This window comes from Pogona vitticeps, chromosome 6 (assembly GCF_051106095.1).
Source record: "Pogona vitticeps strain Pit_001003342236 chromosome 6, PviZW2.1, whole genome shotgun sequence".
NCBI lineage: Eukaryota > Metazoa > Chordata > Lepidosauria > Squamata > Agamidae > Pogona > Pogona vitticeps.
In genome coordinates, this window is record NC_135788.1 from 49024898 (window position 1) to 49046053 (window position 21156).

Below are 21156 nucleotides of genomic sequence, written 5' to 3' on the forward strand. Positions count from 1 at the left end.
TGAAAATTACTTTTTAAATGCTAAGAACTAGTGGTGTATTGTCAGGCCCTTGTGCTTTTCTAAGAAGGGCAGTCCTTAATTTGGAGGTCTTTCAGAAGATATTTCTCTATTTAAATATGCTGTCATTCAAATCTCATTTAAAGAATAATGAAGAGGGAGATCAGGAACGTTGAAGCTGTATATCCTCTACTATTCTTATAGTAGACTAAATAAGCACAAATGATTTGGTCACTTTCCCCTCTCTCAAGTGCAGAGTAGCAATGCTTTTTAAATTCTGGTTTTGTATCTATACATAAACATTGGCATATTTGGTTTTATGCAAATCAGTACTTTCTTATCTCTTCCTTTTTGGTGCTGTATGCTGTTCTTTTCTGTGATGTGTAAGTAGCCACTGTCATCTCAGCAGGACTTTGTGTAGAAGTCAGGGTTCCATTCTATAGGATGGAACAAAATATATCATTTTGAAGTAAAGGAAGTGATAAGTCCGGAGTCTAACATGCCATACTGCTGACTACAGAAATATAATAGTTACGGGTAGTCCCTAAAATACTGCTGGGTGTGGTCTTCCAGAGTATATAGGATTGGTGTCTCTATTACTCAGAGAAATGTACAAGTGAAGCAACACATTAGTCATGGTTGTTGAAATGAAAAGAATTTCGTCATGGTTACTAAGTATTATTAGGTAAACAGCAAACTGGTGTAATTATAAAATTATTTAGCAAACAGCATAAATTATACAGTATGTTTCTACAAATACATTCTACCATGCATAGACAGTTGGATCTGGACTTAGCATGCTTAGAGCAGACTAATTAAATTGAATGGCTTATAAGTAATCATGACTAATGATAGTCCCATTGATTTAATTGGGTTTACTCAAAATTACCAAAACCAGCTCCAACTCAACAGAGGAGATGACAAATGGAGGAAAATCAGATACACTAGTAAGTGGTGAGAAAAGATTCATATTCTAACAAAAGTTGTTATCTGTTTGAAAAGACTCTGGTTTCATAGCAACAGGCTTGACAACCTAAGTGAGCACATGGCCTTGAGAAATCCTACATGTGTTTTCCTCTGTCACTTTTTCCAGGGGCTGTTAATTATTTTCTGGCTAATACCCATAATTTGCGAAACAATCACTTAAAATGAACAAGAGATACTGATTGCTCTTGTTTTTAATTAATGAAGCCATTTAACGCTCTAAGCCGGAAGCACTGAAGCTGGCCTCACAATTTCTTTTCTTGTGGGAAGAGATCCCTTCATTCACATCTGTGTCGCCATAACCAAAATGTGAATATTAGTGGGCAGCCCAGCCATGTCCTATGAGGTCTGCTTGGCCTTGTCCTCCATTAATCTACATCTCCAGCCCTCCTCAGCCTTTTCCTCCAAGTGCTTACCCAACATGCAAGGAGGGGAAGCATGCTTCTCCTGTCACCTCTACATGTTGAAGGGCAGTAGTCTGAAGAGAAGAATCTCTGCTATCTATGGAGGCTTTCCCTTGGTTTTCAAAGTTAGGAAAATCTTGGTACTAAATAATGTGGAAGGCAGAGGTTCTTTTTAGAGTATGGGTTTCTAGGTGTAGAGGGTGACAGAATGGGTGTCAGGGTGTTAGGGGCCAGCACATTGACCTTCATCACGTGCTGGAGTTAAAGTTGAAACAGAGTTACACGAAGACTGATTTGGACATGTAGAATTTGCTTAAATTGTAGGATAGTTCTGCTGTTTCAAATAAGATGGTCATAGCGTTTGTCTCTCAGGACACAAACACAGATTCATATGATCAGTTTAATGATGTGCTGACATATGAGCAGGAATGATATTTCATTCAATAAAGCTGGTAATTACAAAAAAGCATTGTAGCTGATGCTTCCTGAAAGACTGTGATAATATATTATTAATGGCAATTCAACACAAAGGAAGCTTGTGTATCATTACAATTCTTCACAAATGTTACTATGGTAGCTTGCTGTGTAATTCTAATTTAGGAGTGAAAAGAGAAAGTGGAGTGTTTATAATCGGTTTAATTGCATAGATGTTATACCACACAGGATTTTTAAGACTGATTGGAATGGGTGACAGATTTTACCGTAAGACTTAGGACAATTCATTTGGGGTAAGTGTAAATTTACTAGCCAACACATTAATATTTGCTAATTAATGCAGTATAGAGGAAGAAGCTGTGTAATTGAGGTAGAAAGACAGGAATTATATAGATGGATTAGATACAATGTGCGAATTAATGTTCAAAATAATATGGAAGGAAAATATCATTCAATAAAATGAATATCTGATATAGAATTGCTTTGAATCATACAAATGCAGAGACACATAAAGGAAACTCAAACTCCACATATAAATGGCTGTCTTTGACTGGAATCCTATTGATGTTCACATAATATTTGAGTAGCATGCCCTGGCTAATTGTAGTTAACTAATGGAGTGCCAGAGGCATCTCAGTTGCCCAGTTATTTGCATAATTATAGAACTGTGAATGTACCATGGCACCTTTTTAATTAGATGCAGTTTTTTGCAGCAAGCTAGGAAAATGTGTGAACACCAGTAAGATTGTTTCTTTGCTTTTATATATTGTTATAGGACTTGATGATGCAGCTTAGCTGTGCATACGTATGTTATGCAGCATGGGGCACTATGGCTCTTGATGTAGCTTTTGTGTAATTCTCAATGGAGCTAGGATAGCTAAGGGTGAAGGTTAATGGGAAATGGAGTCCAACATCTGGATCATCATTCTGTTCAACTCCTGTTTGATATATAAGTATATATTAAGCAATTTTTACCTTTATTTTTTATTATTTGGGTTACTAGGCAACTGTAAGATATATTCTTCACTATTTTAATATACTGTTCATATTTTGGAGAATAAAAATAGGAGCAAAGACTTTTTGATATGTACCATCATATACTTCTGATAGATAAGAAGTAGATCATTACTTTGTTGTTTTTCAAACCTTAATCTCGTTCATGAGTTCCATCTTTAGTTTGAATCTGCTCCATCTTGGGGAAAGAATTTTTTCCCCAATATCTTTAGCTGGACATGGTAGTGAGTGTGTGTTTGCCTTCCAGATTATGTTGGAATACTGTTTCCATCATCCCTTATCACTGGCCATGCTGAAGGGGCATTGCAGTCCAAAAACACCCTGGTGGTCATATGTTGGCCTTCCTTGAGTTAGATCAGGATAAATACCTGATATGTAATAGAATGTTTTGCAATCTAGAGCTTAAAATCCTGTATCACTGGCAGGGGGAGAACCAGTCTTGCCCATTGTATTCTTCCTCTCCACCCACCCTTCGAAACTGGCCTAGAAGTAAATCAAATGGCTAGACTGTTTTTGAGCATTTTCCCTACCCTCAGCCCAGCCCCTATGTTAAACATGTAAGCTCGTAAGTATCATCATCAATGCTTGTTTAAAGATTATACAATACTGTAGTGTAATTATAATTCAAGGCTGGGCTGAGGGCCATTTAAATATGATATCTAGCCAAAGGCATTTATTCATCACAACATAAATCTATTCATCACAAGAAAGCAGTTGGCAGAGAAGCTTACGAACAGTGATGCTTGCAGCATTAAGCCTTTGCAAGCTGGCTTGCTCTTGTCAGAACTCCTTAGCAATGAATGTACACTGGGGACTGCTGCGGCATTTTATCAGCTAATATGTGACTCTTCCAAATGGTTTCTAATGCTGAAAGCTTTTGCCAGCTCTGATGAACTGAGTGTAAAGAGGCAAAAGTCATGCAAATGCAGCAGAAAGTTAACTTGACAGATTTAATGAAATCTTTGGACAACATTGCTGAAAAAACCTGTGTGTTAGTTTGGCACAGTCTTGGCAGTGGAAAAAGGAAAGATATAATTTCTAGAGTTTTATATATTCTTTGGCAACAGAAGCATTTGCATGGGAAAGGCCAGATGGAACATTTGCATAGCTTAAATTTCTGTGTTCCTAACTTTTTTAAAGCAACTTCAAAATAAATAGTAGATTGTACAAAACTTCAGACTGGATAAATTAGTTTCATCAGAACAGTCTTTTCCTACTTGGTACCATCTGCACATTTGGGCCATAACACCCAACATTCCCAAACTGCAGACCGAGGCTCAGGGATGATGAGAGATTTAGTCCTCCTGACATTTGGAGCCCACCAGATTTGGGAAAGAATTCACTAGAACATTTTATAGCATGTAGTCAAATCTAAGTGGAAACGATTTGTCTTTCATTTTTTAGAAGCTTGTCTTTCATTTTTTAGAAGTGACTCTCCTCTCCTCTTTTTGAAACCATGGGCATCTTATGTGCAGCCAAGTCGCTTCCTAGTTATGGTGACCCTGTGAAATAATGACCTCCCAAAGGTCAGATCATTAACAGCCTTCTTAGGTCTTGCAGTCTGTGGCTTCTTTTATTAACTCAATCCATCTCATGTTTGGTAGTCCTCTTTTCCTACTACTTGTGTGCTTCTTAGGGCTGATTATATCATGGCTGCAAATATTAATATGCCTCTCCTTATTTGACCATTTAGCAGGCTGAACGAGAGAAGTGTACATCACTTTGGACACTGACAAATGGTGATTGAAAAAACTTACTACTTGTAATTTGCACGTGGTCATGATTAAATCTAGACAAATTAACATTGTTAATTGGTAACATAAGGATGCAGTCTAGAGATAGATAAGCCAAAATTAGGGTGAAACAAAGAATCATTAGGCTAACATTAAAACTGGAAACAATCCATTTTATATGACCCTTTTTCTATTACTGTATTACAATCCGTTTGCTGTCTCTCTCACTTTAGGCCCAGCTGGAAGCTCAAAAGGCAACCCAGGATTTTCAGAGAGCCACTGAAGTACTACGGGCTGCTAAGGAGACTATTTCCCTTGCAGAGCAGAGGCTGCTGGAAGATGACAAGCGTCAGTTTGATTCTGCTTGGCAAGAGATGCTCAATCATGCCACCCAAAGGGTACGATCTGTTGTTGGCTCATATAAGAGAGAGAAGCTGACTTTTCTGTCCATTTCTTCTGGCAGAAAGCTGGACATTTTTAGATGCTTTGGGCAAGGAGATGAAGCTCATAACCTTGAAGAACACTGCTATAGGTTGCATTTCAGTAACAGCTGCTTCGTATGAGTACCAAAAAAAGCAGCACAAGTTATTTTCAACGTTGCTTTCCCAATTGCTATTGCAATATCTGAATCTTGTCAAAATGAGTATGATTCAGAATGACTGCCAGCTCAAGACGAGTATTGCTTCTGGTTGCTGTGGTTTCCCCTCAGTCCTGGTGATATGAAACTTTTTGATTTTATGTTGATCCAAGATGACTCTTTTATACATGCCATTGACCTTTGAAACTCACAAGTAAAAACAGAGCTGCAGGATGGTGGATAAGGAGGAAAGACCATAAAACCCAGTTCCATACCCTGAAACAGGAGTGTGTAGATGCAGACTACGTAACATGTGCAATATCAACACACAAACAAGCTGCCAAAGAGCAACAAACACGACTTCTGAAAGATGTCCAGGCTCTGACCTTGGCAGTACTCCATCAGAAAGGATTGCTCAGAGCTTGGAAACATGACTGTTGTATTAATTATTAGTAACATATTGTTGAAATATTGTTTAGATGAAAAGCAAATAATGGCCAACCAGCCCAAACTTTCCCCTTGAAACAAATGAATTAAACATGAAATATAAATCATTATTTTAAAAGTTCACATTATCAATATAAAACAATTTGTTAAAATGACTTTTAAAACCATTCCTAAATGTTACTCTGAATTACAGGCAACAAATTAATATCCAACCATTCCCAGCTGTAGGTATTATGTAATGGTGAAACAATCATAAAGTCTGTTTGAGCACTTTTTCAGTCTCATGAAAAGGAGCTAACCTGAGCATCTTAAAATAGAGTTAAGGAACTCTTTGGGTTCAAGCTCTTCAAGGCTGTACAGTGGTGCCTTGCTTAACGAGTGCCCCGTTTAACGAAAAAATCGCATAGCGATGGCTTTGTTGCCATCGCTTTTGCGATCGCACAACGATCTTGCCTATGCGATTTTTCCCCATAGGCACCATTTTCCCCCAGCTGAGCGGCGGGAGCTTTGAAGCCCCGCTGCTCAGCTGGGGGAAAATGTCGGCAGTGGGCTGTGGCCTCGGAAGGACCCCGAAGCCACCGTCCCCTGCCGACAATTCCCTTCCGAGCTCCGGGGACAGGCTGGGGGGTGAATCGGGAAGCTTGAAGCCTCTCCGCGCTGCTTACCCAGGCCGTTCCCGTACTTCCAGAAGTCTGGGAACGGCCTGGGTAAGCAGTGCGGAGAGGCTTCAAGCTTCCCGATTCACCCCCCAGCCTGTCCCCGGAGCTCGGAAGGGAATTGTCGGCAGGGGACGGTGGCTTCGGGGTCCTTCCGAGGCCGCAGCCCACTGCCGACATTTTCCCCCAGCTGAGCAGCGGGGCTTGGATCCGAGCCGCGGCGGCTACCCCAGCCATGGCCGGACTCTAGGGAGTCCAGCCATGGCTGAGGTAGCCGCCGTGGGTCAGATCCAAGCCGCGGGGGGAGAGAGAAAACCGGATAATCCGTTCCAATTGGAACGGATTAACCGGTTTTCAGTGCATTCCTATGGGAAATGGTGCTTCACATAACGATGTTTTCACATAACGTTTTTTTCTGGAACCAATTAACATCGTTATGCGAGGCACCACTGTATATAGATCAATAAGTGCAACATGGTTTCCTTAAGTGCCTTGTTTTGGAGAAATATTAACCTTTGATGTTACATTGAAACTCAAGGTAATTTCCCCTTACTTTGTATTAAATTTGACAGTGTTGCTGTGTTATGGTTACTGTTTTCAATAACAACAACAATAAGCAGTATTAGGAACAGCACGCATAATGTGTCGATATTTAACAAATACTTAGGGTTTTTTGTTAAAACTTGTATCTGTTATATAATACCAGCCCATGTTTTTATAATTTGACTGTGCCTGGAGTTTTTGAACAACAACAACAATAACAATGTGCTGTCATTATGATTTATGGTGACCCTTTTTCAGGGTTTTCCAGTTCAGGAATGCTCAGAAGTGGTTTAACATTCCCTTCTTTTGGGGGCACCCTAGGACTATACAGCTTGCCCAAGGCCAAAGAGGCTGGCTTTACTCGCAGAAGGGTCAGTGGGGAATTGAAATCCCAGCCTCTGGCTACTGAGCCAGATACCTAAACCTCTGAGCTATCCAGCTAGCTCACTGTTTTTCAAGCTTTCATTACTAATCCCTCAGTTAGATCCTGGGCATCATTTAGGATTAAGTCAGGAACTGACTCTTTTCTTTGTAGGCTCCATACTGTTCCAGTTATTGTTTCTTTATGACTTGAGTTTATGTACATGGAAGTCAGTGATCGTTGCTTTGCATGTGTCACAATAGGAATTTTAGCCAGGTTGACAAAAGCACATATCTAACACTACATTTTTCTTAAAAAGGCCCAGGTTTTTAGTAAAGTACTTCAACTTTGGCGAATGACTTGTCACCTTTTTCCATTTCATTCATTCGTTTGTTCATTCATTGCTATAGTACCAGTCTTCAGGGTTGTGACATAGTGCTAAATAGTGCTAAAAAGAAACCCAAGCTAAGTGTATAACAGACCTGCATCTTCAGCTGAAAACCAGTTCTATTTCTTCTTCTTTAAAGGTCATGGAGGCAGAACAGACAAAAACCAGAAGTGAGTTGGTGCACAAGGAGACGGCGGCCAAATACAATGCCGCCATGGGCAGAATGAAACACTTGGAGAAGAAACTGAAAAGGGCTATAAATAAATCCAAGTATGTGTAATTGTTCTGCAGCTATAATGCCAATGCCAAGAGATGAAGTGAAACAAATTTCCATACGCATAAGTGAAATGTGTGGGTATGTGAGAATGAAAGAACAATTTTTGAGAGAAGGAATAGTGATTGAATGATACAAGCATTTTCAAGTATTTTGCTCTACAATTCGTTTTATAGACATGTGAAATACAAGATGCCATTAATACTAAGAATATTTACACAAACAAGTATCTGTGTATGGGTGTCTGAATTATAGAGCTATTGGTAAAGTGTTCTGTAATTCACTTTCTGAATTTTAGCATGCAAAACACAGAACAGGGTAACAGATTCATGATGCAGCACACAGATCTTGAAATAATCACAATAAACTATTGGCATGTTCAAAGTGCTAATTCCTAGTTTTGCAATCCTGAAATGGCTTAGGATCTCTGGATACCTGAAGGACTATATTCCTTTGTGTGTACCTTCTGGTGTTGTAAGAACCATGTTTTATATGCCTCTTTGACTCCCTTTATCAGAGCTGTAGCTCGTAATTTTGGTGCCTGAGCCAAGGAGGTGGAAAATATAGTGCTTCCTCAAAAGTTTATATATATATTTAAAAAGTGAAGTGTTTATTTAGGGCTAGGAAGAGTTTATTTTTGTAACATATACCAGTGGATTCACCACTATATTTTGATTCCCTGTAAATTTTGGTGCCCAAAAGCAACACCCCTGTTCCCCTGCTTCATACTGTTTGGCGATGTAAGTAGTGATAGATGAAAGGGCCTTCTTTGTGCTGTGAAGCTCCAATTGTAAAATATTCTTTCCCTAGTAGTTTGCCTGCCTAAACTCAGATTCATACAGGAGCCGGTGGTCTTTCAGATAATCCTGTCCTGAAGCTGTTTTCTGTGTTATATTTTAAGACATGATTAATGTTCTTAGCTTTTTAGCTATAGAGTTGGGATGCAGTAGTGTGCAGAATTTGGCAGGGTTAAGCACACGGAAGTAACCGAGGCTGAACATTTACCGCTTGGTTTTAGTTACAAGTTAATAGTGGCATAAATGTTTGTTGGGAAAAGCACAGTTACTTGTGAAGGGATTAATATTCTTTTTCTACATTAAAGTAATTGGCATTGGAATTCTATTATCAAGTATTAGCTTGGAATATGAGCCCCAGAGCATTCAATATTAGTGCTTACATTTTACACTTAACAAATGGATTGAAAAGCATAGAATGAGATTCCTCATTCACTATGAAATAATGCTCATAGTGTTTCAGTGCTCTAAGGCAGTACTTTTGAGTAGATAGTGAGATGACGCGAATGCTAAGGGCTTCTACTCTGCCCCTTCCTCTGTACAGTGGGGTCTTGACTTGAGAACTTAATCCATATTGGAAGGCGGTTCTCAAGTCAAAAAGTTCTCAGGTCAAATCTGCATTTCCCATAGGAATGCATTGAAAACCATTTGATCCGTATCTGCTCTTTTCCATCCATAGAAACTAATGGGAAGCTGCTATTCTGCCTTCGACCACTAGAGGGGGATATTTTGTTTTTTTTCTTAGGTCAAGAAAGGTTCAGGGAAGGCAGGGAAAATACAGTCCAGGCAGTACAGTACCAGGCAGTCTGAAGACTGTCTTCCAATCCACCCTCTAAATGCTGGGAGGAGTGAGGAAGCAGACAGGCACCCTTTTCACTGGCCAACAGTTAACTGAAAGTTCAAATTTTGCACTTTCCCTGCCTCCCACGTGGGTTTTTTTCAGTTCTTAACTCAAATCTAAGTATGTAAGTCAAGTCAATATTTTCCTATGAGAGCGGTTCTTAAGTCAAAATGTTCTTAACTCGAGCCGTTCTTAAGTCAAGACCCCACTGTACTCATATGCCCTGTATGCTGGTTCTACTACAGGAACAAAACTGTAGGTGGGGGGAGAGGATGCAGAGGAGAAGCTGTTCAGAGGGGCTGCCTATGAACTGTCTGTGCCACTTGCAGACGGTGAGTGCTTTTTCATGTTTATCTGTAGCTGGTTCTATCAATAACAATAAACCCTTTCCCCTATTTTGTTCTTTCTCCACAGGCCTTACTTTGAACTCAAGGCAAAATATTATGTACAATTAGAGGTCAGTATCAAATACAGTTTTTGGGAAAGACTGATGCATGCATTATCAATCATTACTTGATTTTAAACGAGAAATACATCCTATTAAGTCTTTTTTTTTTTTTTTAAAGAACACTAATTGTTCCCTTGTGAGAATGATCTTGTTTGGTTATAACAGTCTCCATCTGGGATGGGCCCATTGCTGGACTGTGACTTCTAGCCTTCCTCTCCATTGGCTGTGCTGGCTACAGCTGTTGGGAGTTAAAGTCCAGGTGCGTCTGGAAGGCTAAACTTTGTCCGCTCCTGATTTAGACATTTGAAAGGAAACATTATGCACAGTTGGAGGAAATGTTGTGTTGAATTGCACAGCTTTTGTCCCTGGAAGAATATGAGGATGTCCTCTAAATGTAATGGTATTATTTTTCCTTTGTTGCAATTATTTTTATCCTCCCTTTAAGGATACAGATCCAAGTCCAGTCAAAATATGATAAGAAAATCTGCATAAAACAGTACGTACTGGAGCAGAGAAAGTCTACAGGATCTTTCCAACAGAGTATTAGACTCTGTGGAAGAAGAACAGGGTGGAGACAGGATCATAGCCTGTTTTTCTTTTTGCCTTGGTCTCCTGTTTTCCCCCAGTAGCAGAAGGTCTTGTAAGGGCAGAACTGGGAACATTTAGCTCTCCAGACATTTATCAACTATATGTCTCACTGTGTTCTCAAAGGCTTTCACGGCTAGGATCTGATGGTGGTTGTGGGTTTTTTGGGCTGTTCGGCTGTGTTCTGGAGGTTTTTCTTCCTAATGTTTTGCCAGTCTCTGGCCAGCATCTTCAGAGGAGAGGAGCTAGAATTCTGGCTGTGTTCTGTACCTCCCACTGTTCCTTACCATTGGAGTTTAAGCCCAAAACAAGAGCCTCGTGGCGCAGTGTTTAAACCGCTGTACTGCAGCCAAAACTGTGCTCACGACCTGGGGTTCAATCCCAGGTAGCCGGCTCAAGGCTGACTCAGCCTTCCAAGGTTGGTAAAATGAGTACCCAGCTCGCTGGGGGGTGGGGGCAATGTGTAGCCTGCATAACGAACTTGTAAACCGCCCAGAGAGTGCTTGAAGCACTATGGGGCAGTATATAGCATTGCATTGCAGGGCAGTTAGGAGCTATAACTTGGTTATAGGCATCCTTCAGTCTCAAGAGACTATGGTAACATGCTCTGAATCGAGGAGTGTCCTCTCCAGAGCATGAAGCCCGGGTAAGGTAATATGGAGGATAGGCTGTTACCCAAGCAGCAGATCCCCCCTCTCCACATTGCTGAAATGGTCCAATGGAAAGGCAAGGGCCAATACAACTGGTTCTAGCAATGTCGCAGGAGTTGGCAGAACGACACATGCTGCCTTCGGGACTCCAGCTCCGGATTTTGCCTCGAGGTTAACTCCTGAAGCCTTTTCCATGAGTGGATATAGCCACAAGGCAGTGGAGGTTTGAAATTGGAGTTTTCCTTCTCCTAGATGGGCTGCCTTGTTGAAAAAATATAACTGAACATGTTGTTTTCTCCACAATTTGATAGCGGCATCTCTTGAAAAGATTGTTGAAAAACCAAAGTGAAGACCATTTAAACATTATGGCCAACATCTTAATTGCCTAAAGGCACAGTAGAAGAGCAACCAAGTAAGCACACACACACACCCCGCTCCAGCAAGCTTGCTAATGCATGACCACTTGCAGGAATGCTCTTGCAACCAGTGTGAATGGACACACGATAGGTAGCCTGTGGGAGTAGGAGGATTTTTACATGACAGACCTTCCTTTGTGCTTTTAATTTGAATAAAAAGAGTCAAACAATATTTGAATAGTTGCCTTCATTCAATTTTTAAAATTCTGAAGGTCTTTCAATAAGCACCCCCTACCATATGACAGGATTGAGCAAACTTTCCCTCCTAGAGTTACATGTGGTGCCATGTAGTGGGCTAGGAGCTCAATATGCATGCATGCATAAACACACACACACACACACACACACACACACGCACACGCACACGCACACGCACACGCACACGCACACGCACACACACACACATGTATGGTCTTCCCTCTCCCCATTCACATCTCAATGTGTAGGCATATGGAGGTCTAAATCTCTCTCACTACTTGCTAACAACAGGGGATATACTGCAAAGGCATTTGAAAACCTCTCCCACAGCAACCAAAAACTCATGTTTCAGCAGCAGAGAAACAGCAGTGACATCTGAACTCTATAGCAGGATCCCTGGGAGGTGAAAAAAATAAAGTCTGCTCCCCCAATGATCCTTTAACAGATCCTTGTTTTCCCACTGCTACTAACATTGGAATCAAAGCAGTATATAAGCAGCACGCTCTACTAAGGTGGGGGAGGCTTCCTCTCATTATAGTAGGGGAAGTACAGACAATATACAGTATTTTCCCTCACCTAGGAATAGGGCTTTAGCAATAGGTAAGTGCATAGTTATTATAACACTGTGCATCTGCCTGGTGTTAGGTAACACTTATTTGAGGTGACATTCATACAGGAATGGATGATGAAAGAAATTCAGCATGTGTCCTTATACTGGAGCAGAGGGATAACTTAGCTGTAGAGACTGAAGGAGGTGTTCTATGACATTCTGAAGTTGGCATATCTCATGCCACATGCTGGTTTTGGGTTGCAGTACCAGATATATATGAAGAGTCCTACTTCTCTAACTCAGGAACTTGTGACAGCAAATTCTGGAGGGTGTGGCTCGACAGAAGTCTGAACTCCGTGAATAGGCTGGGTGGTGCACCAACTTGTAGGGAAAGACATTTCAGAAGACCCAGAGTATTACACATGTGCCTAATGCTCCTGAGGATATCAATGAGGTTTAACTTTGGTTGGATCACTTGGTTGCTGTTATACAGCATGACACATCATGGCTGTGTTTTGGACTTCAACATGCCACTTAGTCACATTGGGAGTGACTAAACAAACCATGGACATTCATTTATCATGTCATGGGGGCAGTTTCCTTTCTCTGTTTCGTTCTTCCCTTGCAAACTAGAGACAGAGACCAAAAACAACCCTTGGATTATTTTTCTTCTTTGTTTGGAGGGAAACTGCTCAATGACAGATAACATGATAAACCTGCTGTTATTCCTGCTGCAAATGGACACTATTTATTCATGACAAGTCAGGGTTCCTCAGATCCCTGGTTTTGCTTATAGCATACATACTTCCAATTCGTGAATTCAAGTACTGTGTTTTCTCCCCCAATATGAAAAATAAATGTCACTTTTTAACATCCTAGTGACTAACTCTGAGTAAGAAAGTCTTTCTGATTGCTTCATTAGCAATTAAAGAAGACAGTGGATGATCTGCAGGCCAAGCTGGCTTCAGCAAAGGGTGAATACAAAACAGCACTGAAGAACTTGGAGATGATATCTGATGAGATCCATGAGAGGAGGAGAGCCTCCTCCATGGGGCCCAGAGGTTGCGGTGTGGGTGCTGAAGGAAACACCTCTTCTGCAGAAGATCTTTCAATCTGCAAACTGGAACCAGATAACATCTCTAGTAAGTAAAAAAAAGAAAACATGTTCCTATTTGACCATAGGAAAAGAGAAAAAGTATTCATTCAGTAACTGCCCCGATCACTTCATTAGATGGCCTTATGCAGTGAGACCCTGTGTAGTGTAGAGGTTAGATTGTCTGGGAAGGACCAGGGTTTTCTCAAAGACACAATCAATACTGTATACTGAGATAATACAGAAGGCCTTATCCCATGCTGTGACATTTTGGCCATCCTACAGAAGTTTAGGTACATTTCCATACCTTGATTTTTAAGCTTTTGTTGGTTAGTGTTTGTACACTGTCTTCAGACAAATGTATAAAATTGGATGTTTGTATTTGTATGTTTCTAAGCCCCTTCATGGATTGCTGCCTTGTCGTGGGGAAGGGGCTTGAGTAATTCAGAGAAGCTATGGGCTATGCTGTGTAGGGAAACCCAAGATGGATAGGTCATAGTGGAGAGTTCTAAACACAATCCACCTGGAGCAGGAACTGGCAAGCCACTCCAGTATCTTTGCCAAGAAAACTCCATGGACAGAAACAAAAGGCTAAATGATATGACTCTGGAAGATGAGCCCCTCAGGTCAGAAGGCGTCCAACATGCTACTGAGAAAGAGTGGAGGACAAGTAAAAGTAGCTCCAGAGCTAATGAAGTGGTTGAGCCAAAGCCGAAAGGCTGCATAGGAACCTGGAATGTAAGATCTATGAACCTTGGTAAGCTGGATGTGGTCAAACAGGAGATGGCAAGTACGTAAGTGGAGCCAACCATAAGTCGAGACTCCACTGTATATGCAGAATACATCATGTGAAAGGTTGGACTGGATGAATCCGAAGCCGGAATTAAGATTGCCAGAAAAAATCTCAACAACCTCAGATACGCAGATGATACTACTCTGATGGCAGAAAGTGAGAAACTTCTTAATGAGGGTGAAAGAGGAGAGCGCCAAAAATTGTCTGAAGCTCAACATCAAAAAAACTAAGATCATGGCCACTAGTCCCATCACCTCCTGGCAAATACAAGGGGAAGATATGGAGGTAGTGACAGATGTTATCTTCTTGGGCTCCATGATCACTACAGATGGTGACAGCAGCCACGAAATTAAAAGACACCTGCTTCTTGGTAGAAAAGTGATGACAAACCTAGACAGCATCTTAAAAAGCAGAGACATCACCTTGCTAACCAAAGTCAAAGTTATGATTTTTCCAGTAGCGATGTATGGAAGTGGGAGCTGGACCATAAAGAAGTCTGACCACGGAAGAATTGATGCTTTTGAACTGTGGTGCTGGAGGAGGCTCTTGAGAGTCCCCTGGACTGCAAGGAGAACAAACCTATCCATTCTGAAGGAAATCAACCGTGAGTGCTCACTGGAAGGACAGATCCTGAAGCTGAGGCTCCAATACTTTGACCATCTCATGAGAAGAGAAGACTTCCTGGAAAAGACCCTGATGTTGGGAAAGAGTGAAGGCAAGAGGAGAAGGGGACAACAGCAGACGAGATGGCTGGGCATTGTCATCGAAGCTACCAACATGAATTTGACCCAACTCTGGGAGGCAGTGGAAGACAGGAGGGCCTGGCGTGCTCTGGTCCATGGGGTCATGAAGAGTCAGACATGACTTAATGACTAAGCAACAACAAAATGTTTCTAAGGTAATAATGGGGCAATGTGGCATTCTTTAGATCCTTCATATTATAGCCAGCATTCATGAGATTTAAAATGTTCAAGTGAAAAAGACACAGTACACTTAAAAGTGGGGAAAAGGGAGTCTGAAAGATAATCACTTTATAAAGAACATGTTGAGGCAGTACCAGAGGAGGAGACCCAAAGGAAGCCCATGACTGCTTTTGCACATTCTAGTTCCTTAGGGTCTCTGGTTGTGGCAGCCACTTCCTACTTTTTTAAAAGCAGATATACAAGGCGAATGACTTTTGCCAGTGTAGCATCTTGCCTGACTTTGCATTCTTGAATGTTTCCCCTTTAAAAAACTAAAATCATATCTAGAGCTGCAGTTTTGGGAGTGAGCGTGCTTGCATTTTTATTGTACTTTGAGTGGTTCATTTTAGGATCCAAAGGACTATTCTCCTCCCCACCACCACTTTCTTTTTGTCTTTTCTTGTTGGTGTAAAGATGTCACTGCCAAAGTTCATCATGACTTTTCCCTGCTTGTGTTTTCTGGACTAGGGGAGCTGAAAATTAATCTGATGGCAGTGTATAACCCTGCACCCCTGCAAGACACAGCCATCTGGTTTTCTCCATTCATGGGAAAACATTCAAATGTTGGCATGAACCTGGACAACGACCAGGTCATAGTGGTTCCAAATGGGCACAGGGTGGGTCAGCACCAATCTGTGTGCGCATTCCCAGTTTGCAACATTCTGTAGACCTTGGAAACAGTAGATACTTAGAAGCTGCCGTGCTGTGTGGTTTCCATTATACAAAAGTTAATTTAAAGTCTTTGGCAGAACTATGAAATATATAGTCCTCCAGACATCATTGAGCTACAACTCTCATCATCCCTCACCTCTGCATTTGGCTGATGGTATAGCAGCCCAATAGTATCTTGAGAGCCACTCATTTTCCAGCCCTGACTTATGGTCTGGGGCCTGTTTTTTTTTCTTCTTGTTGCTCATCTTTAAGGTCACTGCATGGAGAACCTGCCATTTGGAAACTGTTCCTGGCAGTATTCATGTGACACATCCATTGTAACACAGCAGCAGCATCCCTTGCCCATCGCTGGGGACTTTTTTCTCTACAAAATAAAGAGAATGGGACTCACATACATCTTGAGAAGTGATTCACCACTCAAGCAAGGCATGTGTACTTCCTTTGCCAAACAGATTGCTGTTTATCCATGCTTTTTTAAAAAAGCCATAGATCAACACCTGGTCACCTTTATTAAAAATAAATAAGTCCCAACTTCGGAGATATGTTTCCAGCAAGCAGAAATTAGCCTAGACCTACTGATGTTGTTCATCCTTGACACAGAGCATCCTTAATTATCATGTGGTACGATGCTAATTTACTGTATGTATCTTTGCAGTTAATCTTCGATAATACCAGAAAATGCATTATATTTTTAACAGAACTCATAAGCATACTCAAGAGAAACTTGGGGGCAGTAGTTTTGCTAATGAAACTTCTATATATCTGTGTAGTGGCTTCAGAAGTATTTGAAGATGACACTTGCAGCAGCATTGTGTCTGAAGAAGACTCTGAAACCCAATCTGTGTCCAGCTTCAGTTCTGGTCCCACAAGTCCTTTTGATATGCCAGCTCAGTTTCCTCCATCCGCTCGGCCAAGAAGTCTTGATCTATCCAGCCCGATTTCACTATCTGAATTTAGCATATTACCTCTACTAGGACCTCGCAGTGAATGCAGTGGGGCTTCTTCTCCTGAATGTGAAACTGAAAGGGGTAAGTTGAACTGGAAAAGGTGCAGTGACATCCACGCAAGGGATCATTAAGAGAAATCAAAAATAACATTGCAAGATCTTAATGACTTTTGTACTAGGAATGAGAAGGCTGTGATCTTCCTGATGCTTCTGTACTACAAGTATGTTTTGTTCATGATGCCAGCGAAGTGCTTACCCACAGAAGGGTTCCATATGCCCTCTCTCATTTTTAAAGTATGTTTAACATCTTCTTGGGCAGCCAGCAATAAGCCAGTGTCCTCCAGATGACTTTGGCTCAACCAATAGCTCCAGTGAGCATACCAGTAGAATATCTGCCAATCCCAGTTAATAGTAAACACTCTTGGGGTATTCTAGATATAAAGTACTCAGAAGTGCTGCTCCATTCCCTTCTTCTGAGGGTTGTCTGAAACTGCAGCTTGCCCAAGGCCACACAGGCTGGTTCATCTCCTGGGGGCATTGGTTCCATAGCCAGGTAGGTAGCTCACTAAGCTATAGCCTGCCTGCCTTCCAGGGATCTCAAGGCATGGCTCTCCTCCTGTCCTCATTGTTTCTGTTATTATTACATTCTATTTTGAGCAATGCTCTGAGTAGCTTACCATCACATAATTCATGAAAGAAACAAGTAAAATGCCAAACATAAAAGCTTTAAAACTATAAAAACAAGACAAACAGACCATTAAAATCATCAAGCAGTTCAAGTTGTCATACATAAAGAATTATACGCCAGTTTAAAAAGTAGTGTCTTCACATACTTCCTAAAAGCAAATTTATTCTTACAATGTGATTATGTGGATCAGGTTGAGAACAAACAACCCAGAGTCACCTGGCTTAATGGAGACCAGAAGCCAAATCTTTGTCCCAGTTCTAGTGTCCTAACAACTATACCACAGTGACTCTTAGCATATGGGATAGCTCATGTAGTAAGAGCATATAAATATGTGGGACATTCATGTAGGAAAGCATTTTTCTCCACTTTGCAACCTGTTTTAAACAGAGTTGGGGGGAAATGCTGTTTCATCTTCCTCTGGTCTGAAAAGTCTCAAATTATGAAGTTCTCCTCCTGTGTCTTCTGAATGTCATGCTGCTAACTTAACAAATTAACTTACCATCCCCCTCTGACTGAAATGTGAAATAATTGCAGTAATCAAGCTTTAAAGCAATATTTTAAAGTGTGGCACGAGGGAAGTGCTGAATTCTAGTACCCACAGTGAAAGGGGACTGGGTCTTGCACAATAAGAGGTTTCTGAGAAGTCTGTGCTCTACATTACAGCAGTGGTTCCTAATTTTGGGTAAACCCAGATGTTTAGACAGCAGTTCCCAGAAGCCCTCACTACCAGCTGTGCTGCCCAGGGTTTCTGGGAATTGCAGTCCAAGAACAGCTGGGTTATCCAAGGTTAGGAACCACAGCTCTAGAGAAAAGATAGTGCTTTGGAAATTCCATCTAAAATGAGTCACTAAAAATTGGCATGGAGAACCTGCAGACTAATCCTTTAGACACAAGACATTGTTTGAGTAACACTAGCCATTTGATTTCCAGGTATGTTTCCCATCCTGATAGATTAGTAGAGCAGAGTGAGAAACAGTGGAAGTACCAAAATTAGTTTTTAAACACAAAGGTTGGATCTAGAGATGGGCATGACTCACCAGTTTGTTCTTTGTACAAACAGATATTCAGTGATTCCCAGCCTGGCCTCCTCTAGTGGGTACCTGCTCAGAAGCAGTACCCTGGTTTCCCTGCCCTGCCTCCTCTGGGCTATGCCTTTGAGTGGGTATCTGCTGGAGGAGGCAGGGCTGGGAACCACTTGAACACTAGCAGTTCATGCCCATCTCTAGTTGGATCTCTTCATACTTACAGCAGTCCCACTAAAATCAATGGGATTTAAATCAATCATGACTAGAGATTGGGGTATTCGTATACAAATATCCCCGTGCAGCTGGACTTCATGGGGGGGGCTGGCCCCTACGGCCAACCCATCTACTCATATGTCCGCCGGCGGCAGCAGCCTTGTTTATCCTTTGAATCGCTCTTGGAGCTCTGCTCTCTCCCTGCTCGCCTGGCCACTCCAGGCAGTGGGAGGGAGGACGAGTCTTCTTGCATGGCTGCTGTGTGGCCAGGTGAGCAGGAAGAGAGCGGAGCTCCGGGAGTGTCTATTTATTTATTTGATTTATATACCACCCATCTGGCAGCCGAGGCCACTGGGTGGTTTACAACAAATAACAAAAAACAACAGAGTAACAAAATAGAAAATAGCGACATTAATACATAGGGGTGCAAATCTAAAATTATAATACAGTAAATACAATTAAAAGCATAAAAGAAAATAAAAGCATGGAGCATGGCAGTATGATAGAACTTATATTATTGGACACTATTGTATCAGAGTGTAGTTTATTCAGGGAAGGCCTGTCTAAATAATCAAATTTTTAGTAGCTTTTTGAATGTGCCCAGTGAAGAGGCCAGGCGGACTTCGGGCGGAAGAGAGTTCCATAATTGTGGCACTACAGCCGAGAAGGCCTTATTTCTAGTGGTTGTTTTCTGGGCGTCTCTCGGAGTCAGAATTCTCAGCTGCCCTGCCTGCCACAATCTTATAGGATGGGCAGATCTAACTGGAAGGAGGCACACAGCCAGATACCGAGGTCCCAAACTGTTTAAGGCCTTATGGATTAGTACCATCACCTTAAAACTGGTATGGAACTGGTAGCCAGTGTAAGGTGGCCAGTGTGGGGGGAGATACGTTGGTATTTTCTAACCCTACTCAGAAGTTTGGCCACCACATTCTGGACCCATTGCAGTCCCAAGGGCAGCACCACATAGAGGGCATTACAGTAGTCTGATCTTGAGACTCCCAGTGCATGGACCAGCGTGGTGAGGGACCTGGTGTCAAGGTAGAGATGTAGTTGGGCGATCTGTTTTAGGTGGAGATAAGCAGATTGGGCCACAGATGCTATGTGAGATGTCACTGATAGCAATGGGTCCAAAAGCATGCCCAAGCTACGAACCTCATCCTTCCATGAAAAGAGTGCCCCCCCCCAAAGATAGGGAAGCACCCAGATCACAGACACTAGGGGCCCTCACCCGCAGGATTTCTATCTCGTCCAGGTTCAGCCTCAGCCTGTTGTTCTTCATCCATCCTAGCATAGCTCGAGGGACGAAACAGCATCCACTGCAGAAGGATGGAAGGAGAGATAGGGCTGCATGTCATTTGCATATTGGTGAGACGAAGCTCCAAAACTCCTGATGACCTCCCCAGCGGCCTTATATAGATATTAAATAGCATTGGGGAAATGATTGACCGGTGAGACTCCACGATTGAGAGTCCATGGAGTGGACATCATCTCCCCAAGCTGAACTCTCTGAGGATGGTCCTTCAGGAAGGATTGGAGCCGGGCCAAAGCCTGACCACCCATCCCCAACCCCGAGAGCCTTCCCAGGAGGATACCATGGTCGATGGTATCAAAGACTGCTGAGCGGTTGAGGAGGACCAGCAAGGACATTTTACCCGTCGGCCTCCCTCAAGAGGTCATCTTGCAGGGTGACCAGTGCTGGCTCTGTGCCATGACACGGCATGAACCTGGACTGGAACGGATCAAGGGCATCGGTCTCCTCCAGGAGAACCTGAAGCTGGTCGGCCACCACTCTCTCCACCAGCTTGCCAATAAAGGGGATATTGGCCACTGGATGATAGCTGTTAATATTATCAGCTGCCAAATTGGTTTTTTTCTGGATAGGCCTAATGAGTGATTGGAAAGATGAGCAGGGCTGCTGCTGGCGGACAAAAGAGTGAACAGGCCGGCCACAGGGGCCAGCCCCCATTAAGTCCACCTGAGTAGAGGTATTCATATACGAACACCCCCATCTCTAGTCATGACTAAATTTACTCCACTGTTTTCAGTGTAGCAAGATAATTTATTTAAAGGTATGCAATAATTTGTTACACCGCTCACTAGAGTAATAAGTCATGACGGTTTGGGTTGAGTGGAGAGATGGTTGGATGAAGATCTAATCATTTTTAGTGTCCTTAATTTGTGTACTGGCTGTATTACCCAATGAGTTAAACAGAGGCTGGGCGTTTGACATCTCTTGTGCTCCCAGGATAAGAGATAGGGCATCACTAAAAGAAGGGAATGGAAAATCACTTCTGAATATATCTAGAAAACTATGAAAAAGAGTTGCTGTAAATAGAAAGCAGTTTCACGGCACATAATCAGTAAGATATTGGAACCAATTACCTTGAGAGGTGGCGAGTGCTCCAACATTGGAGGCATTCAAGAGAAGCTTAGCCAATCACCTGGCAGATATCCTTTGACTTGTAT

At 42.0% G+C, this 21156-nt stretch overlaps 1 protein-coding gene across 5 annotated transcripts in view; it reads left to right on the forward strand.

The window, feature by feature from the left end:
- SH3BP5 (SH3 domain binding protein 5) overlaps positions 1-21156 on the forward strand; it is a 65071-nt gene that overhangs the window by 41711 nt on the left and 2204 nt on the right. For all 5 annotated transcript variants that reach the window (XM_073003485.2, XM_073003484.2, XM_073003486.2 and 2 more), the window contains 5 exons: positions 4801-4965; positions 7679-7809; positions 9863-9905; positions 13218-13437; positions 16586-16843. In XM_073003485.2, coding sequence (XP_072859586.1) covers positions 4801-4965; positions 7679-7809; positions 9863-9905; positions 13218-13437; positions 16586-16843 — 817 coding nt within the window. The remainder of the gene's footprint in view (positions 1-4800; positions 4966-7678; positions 7810-9862; positions 9906-13217; positions 13438-16585; positions 16844-21156) is intronic.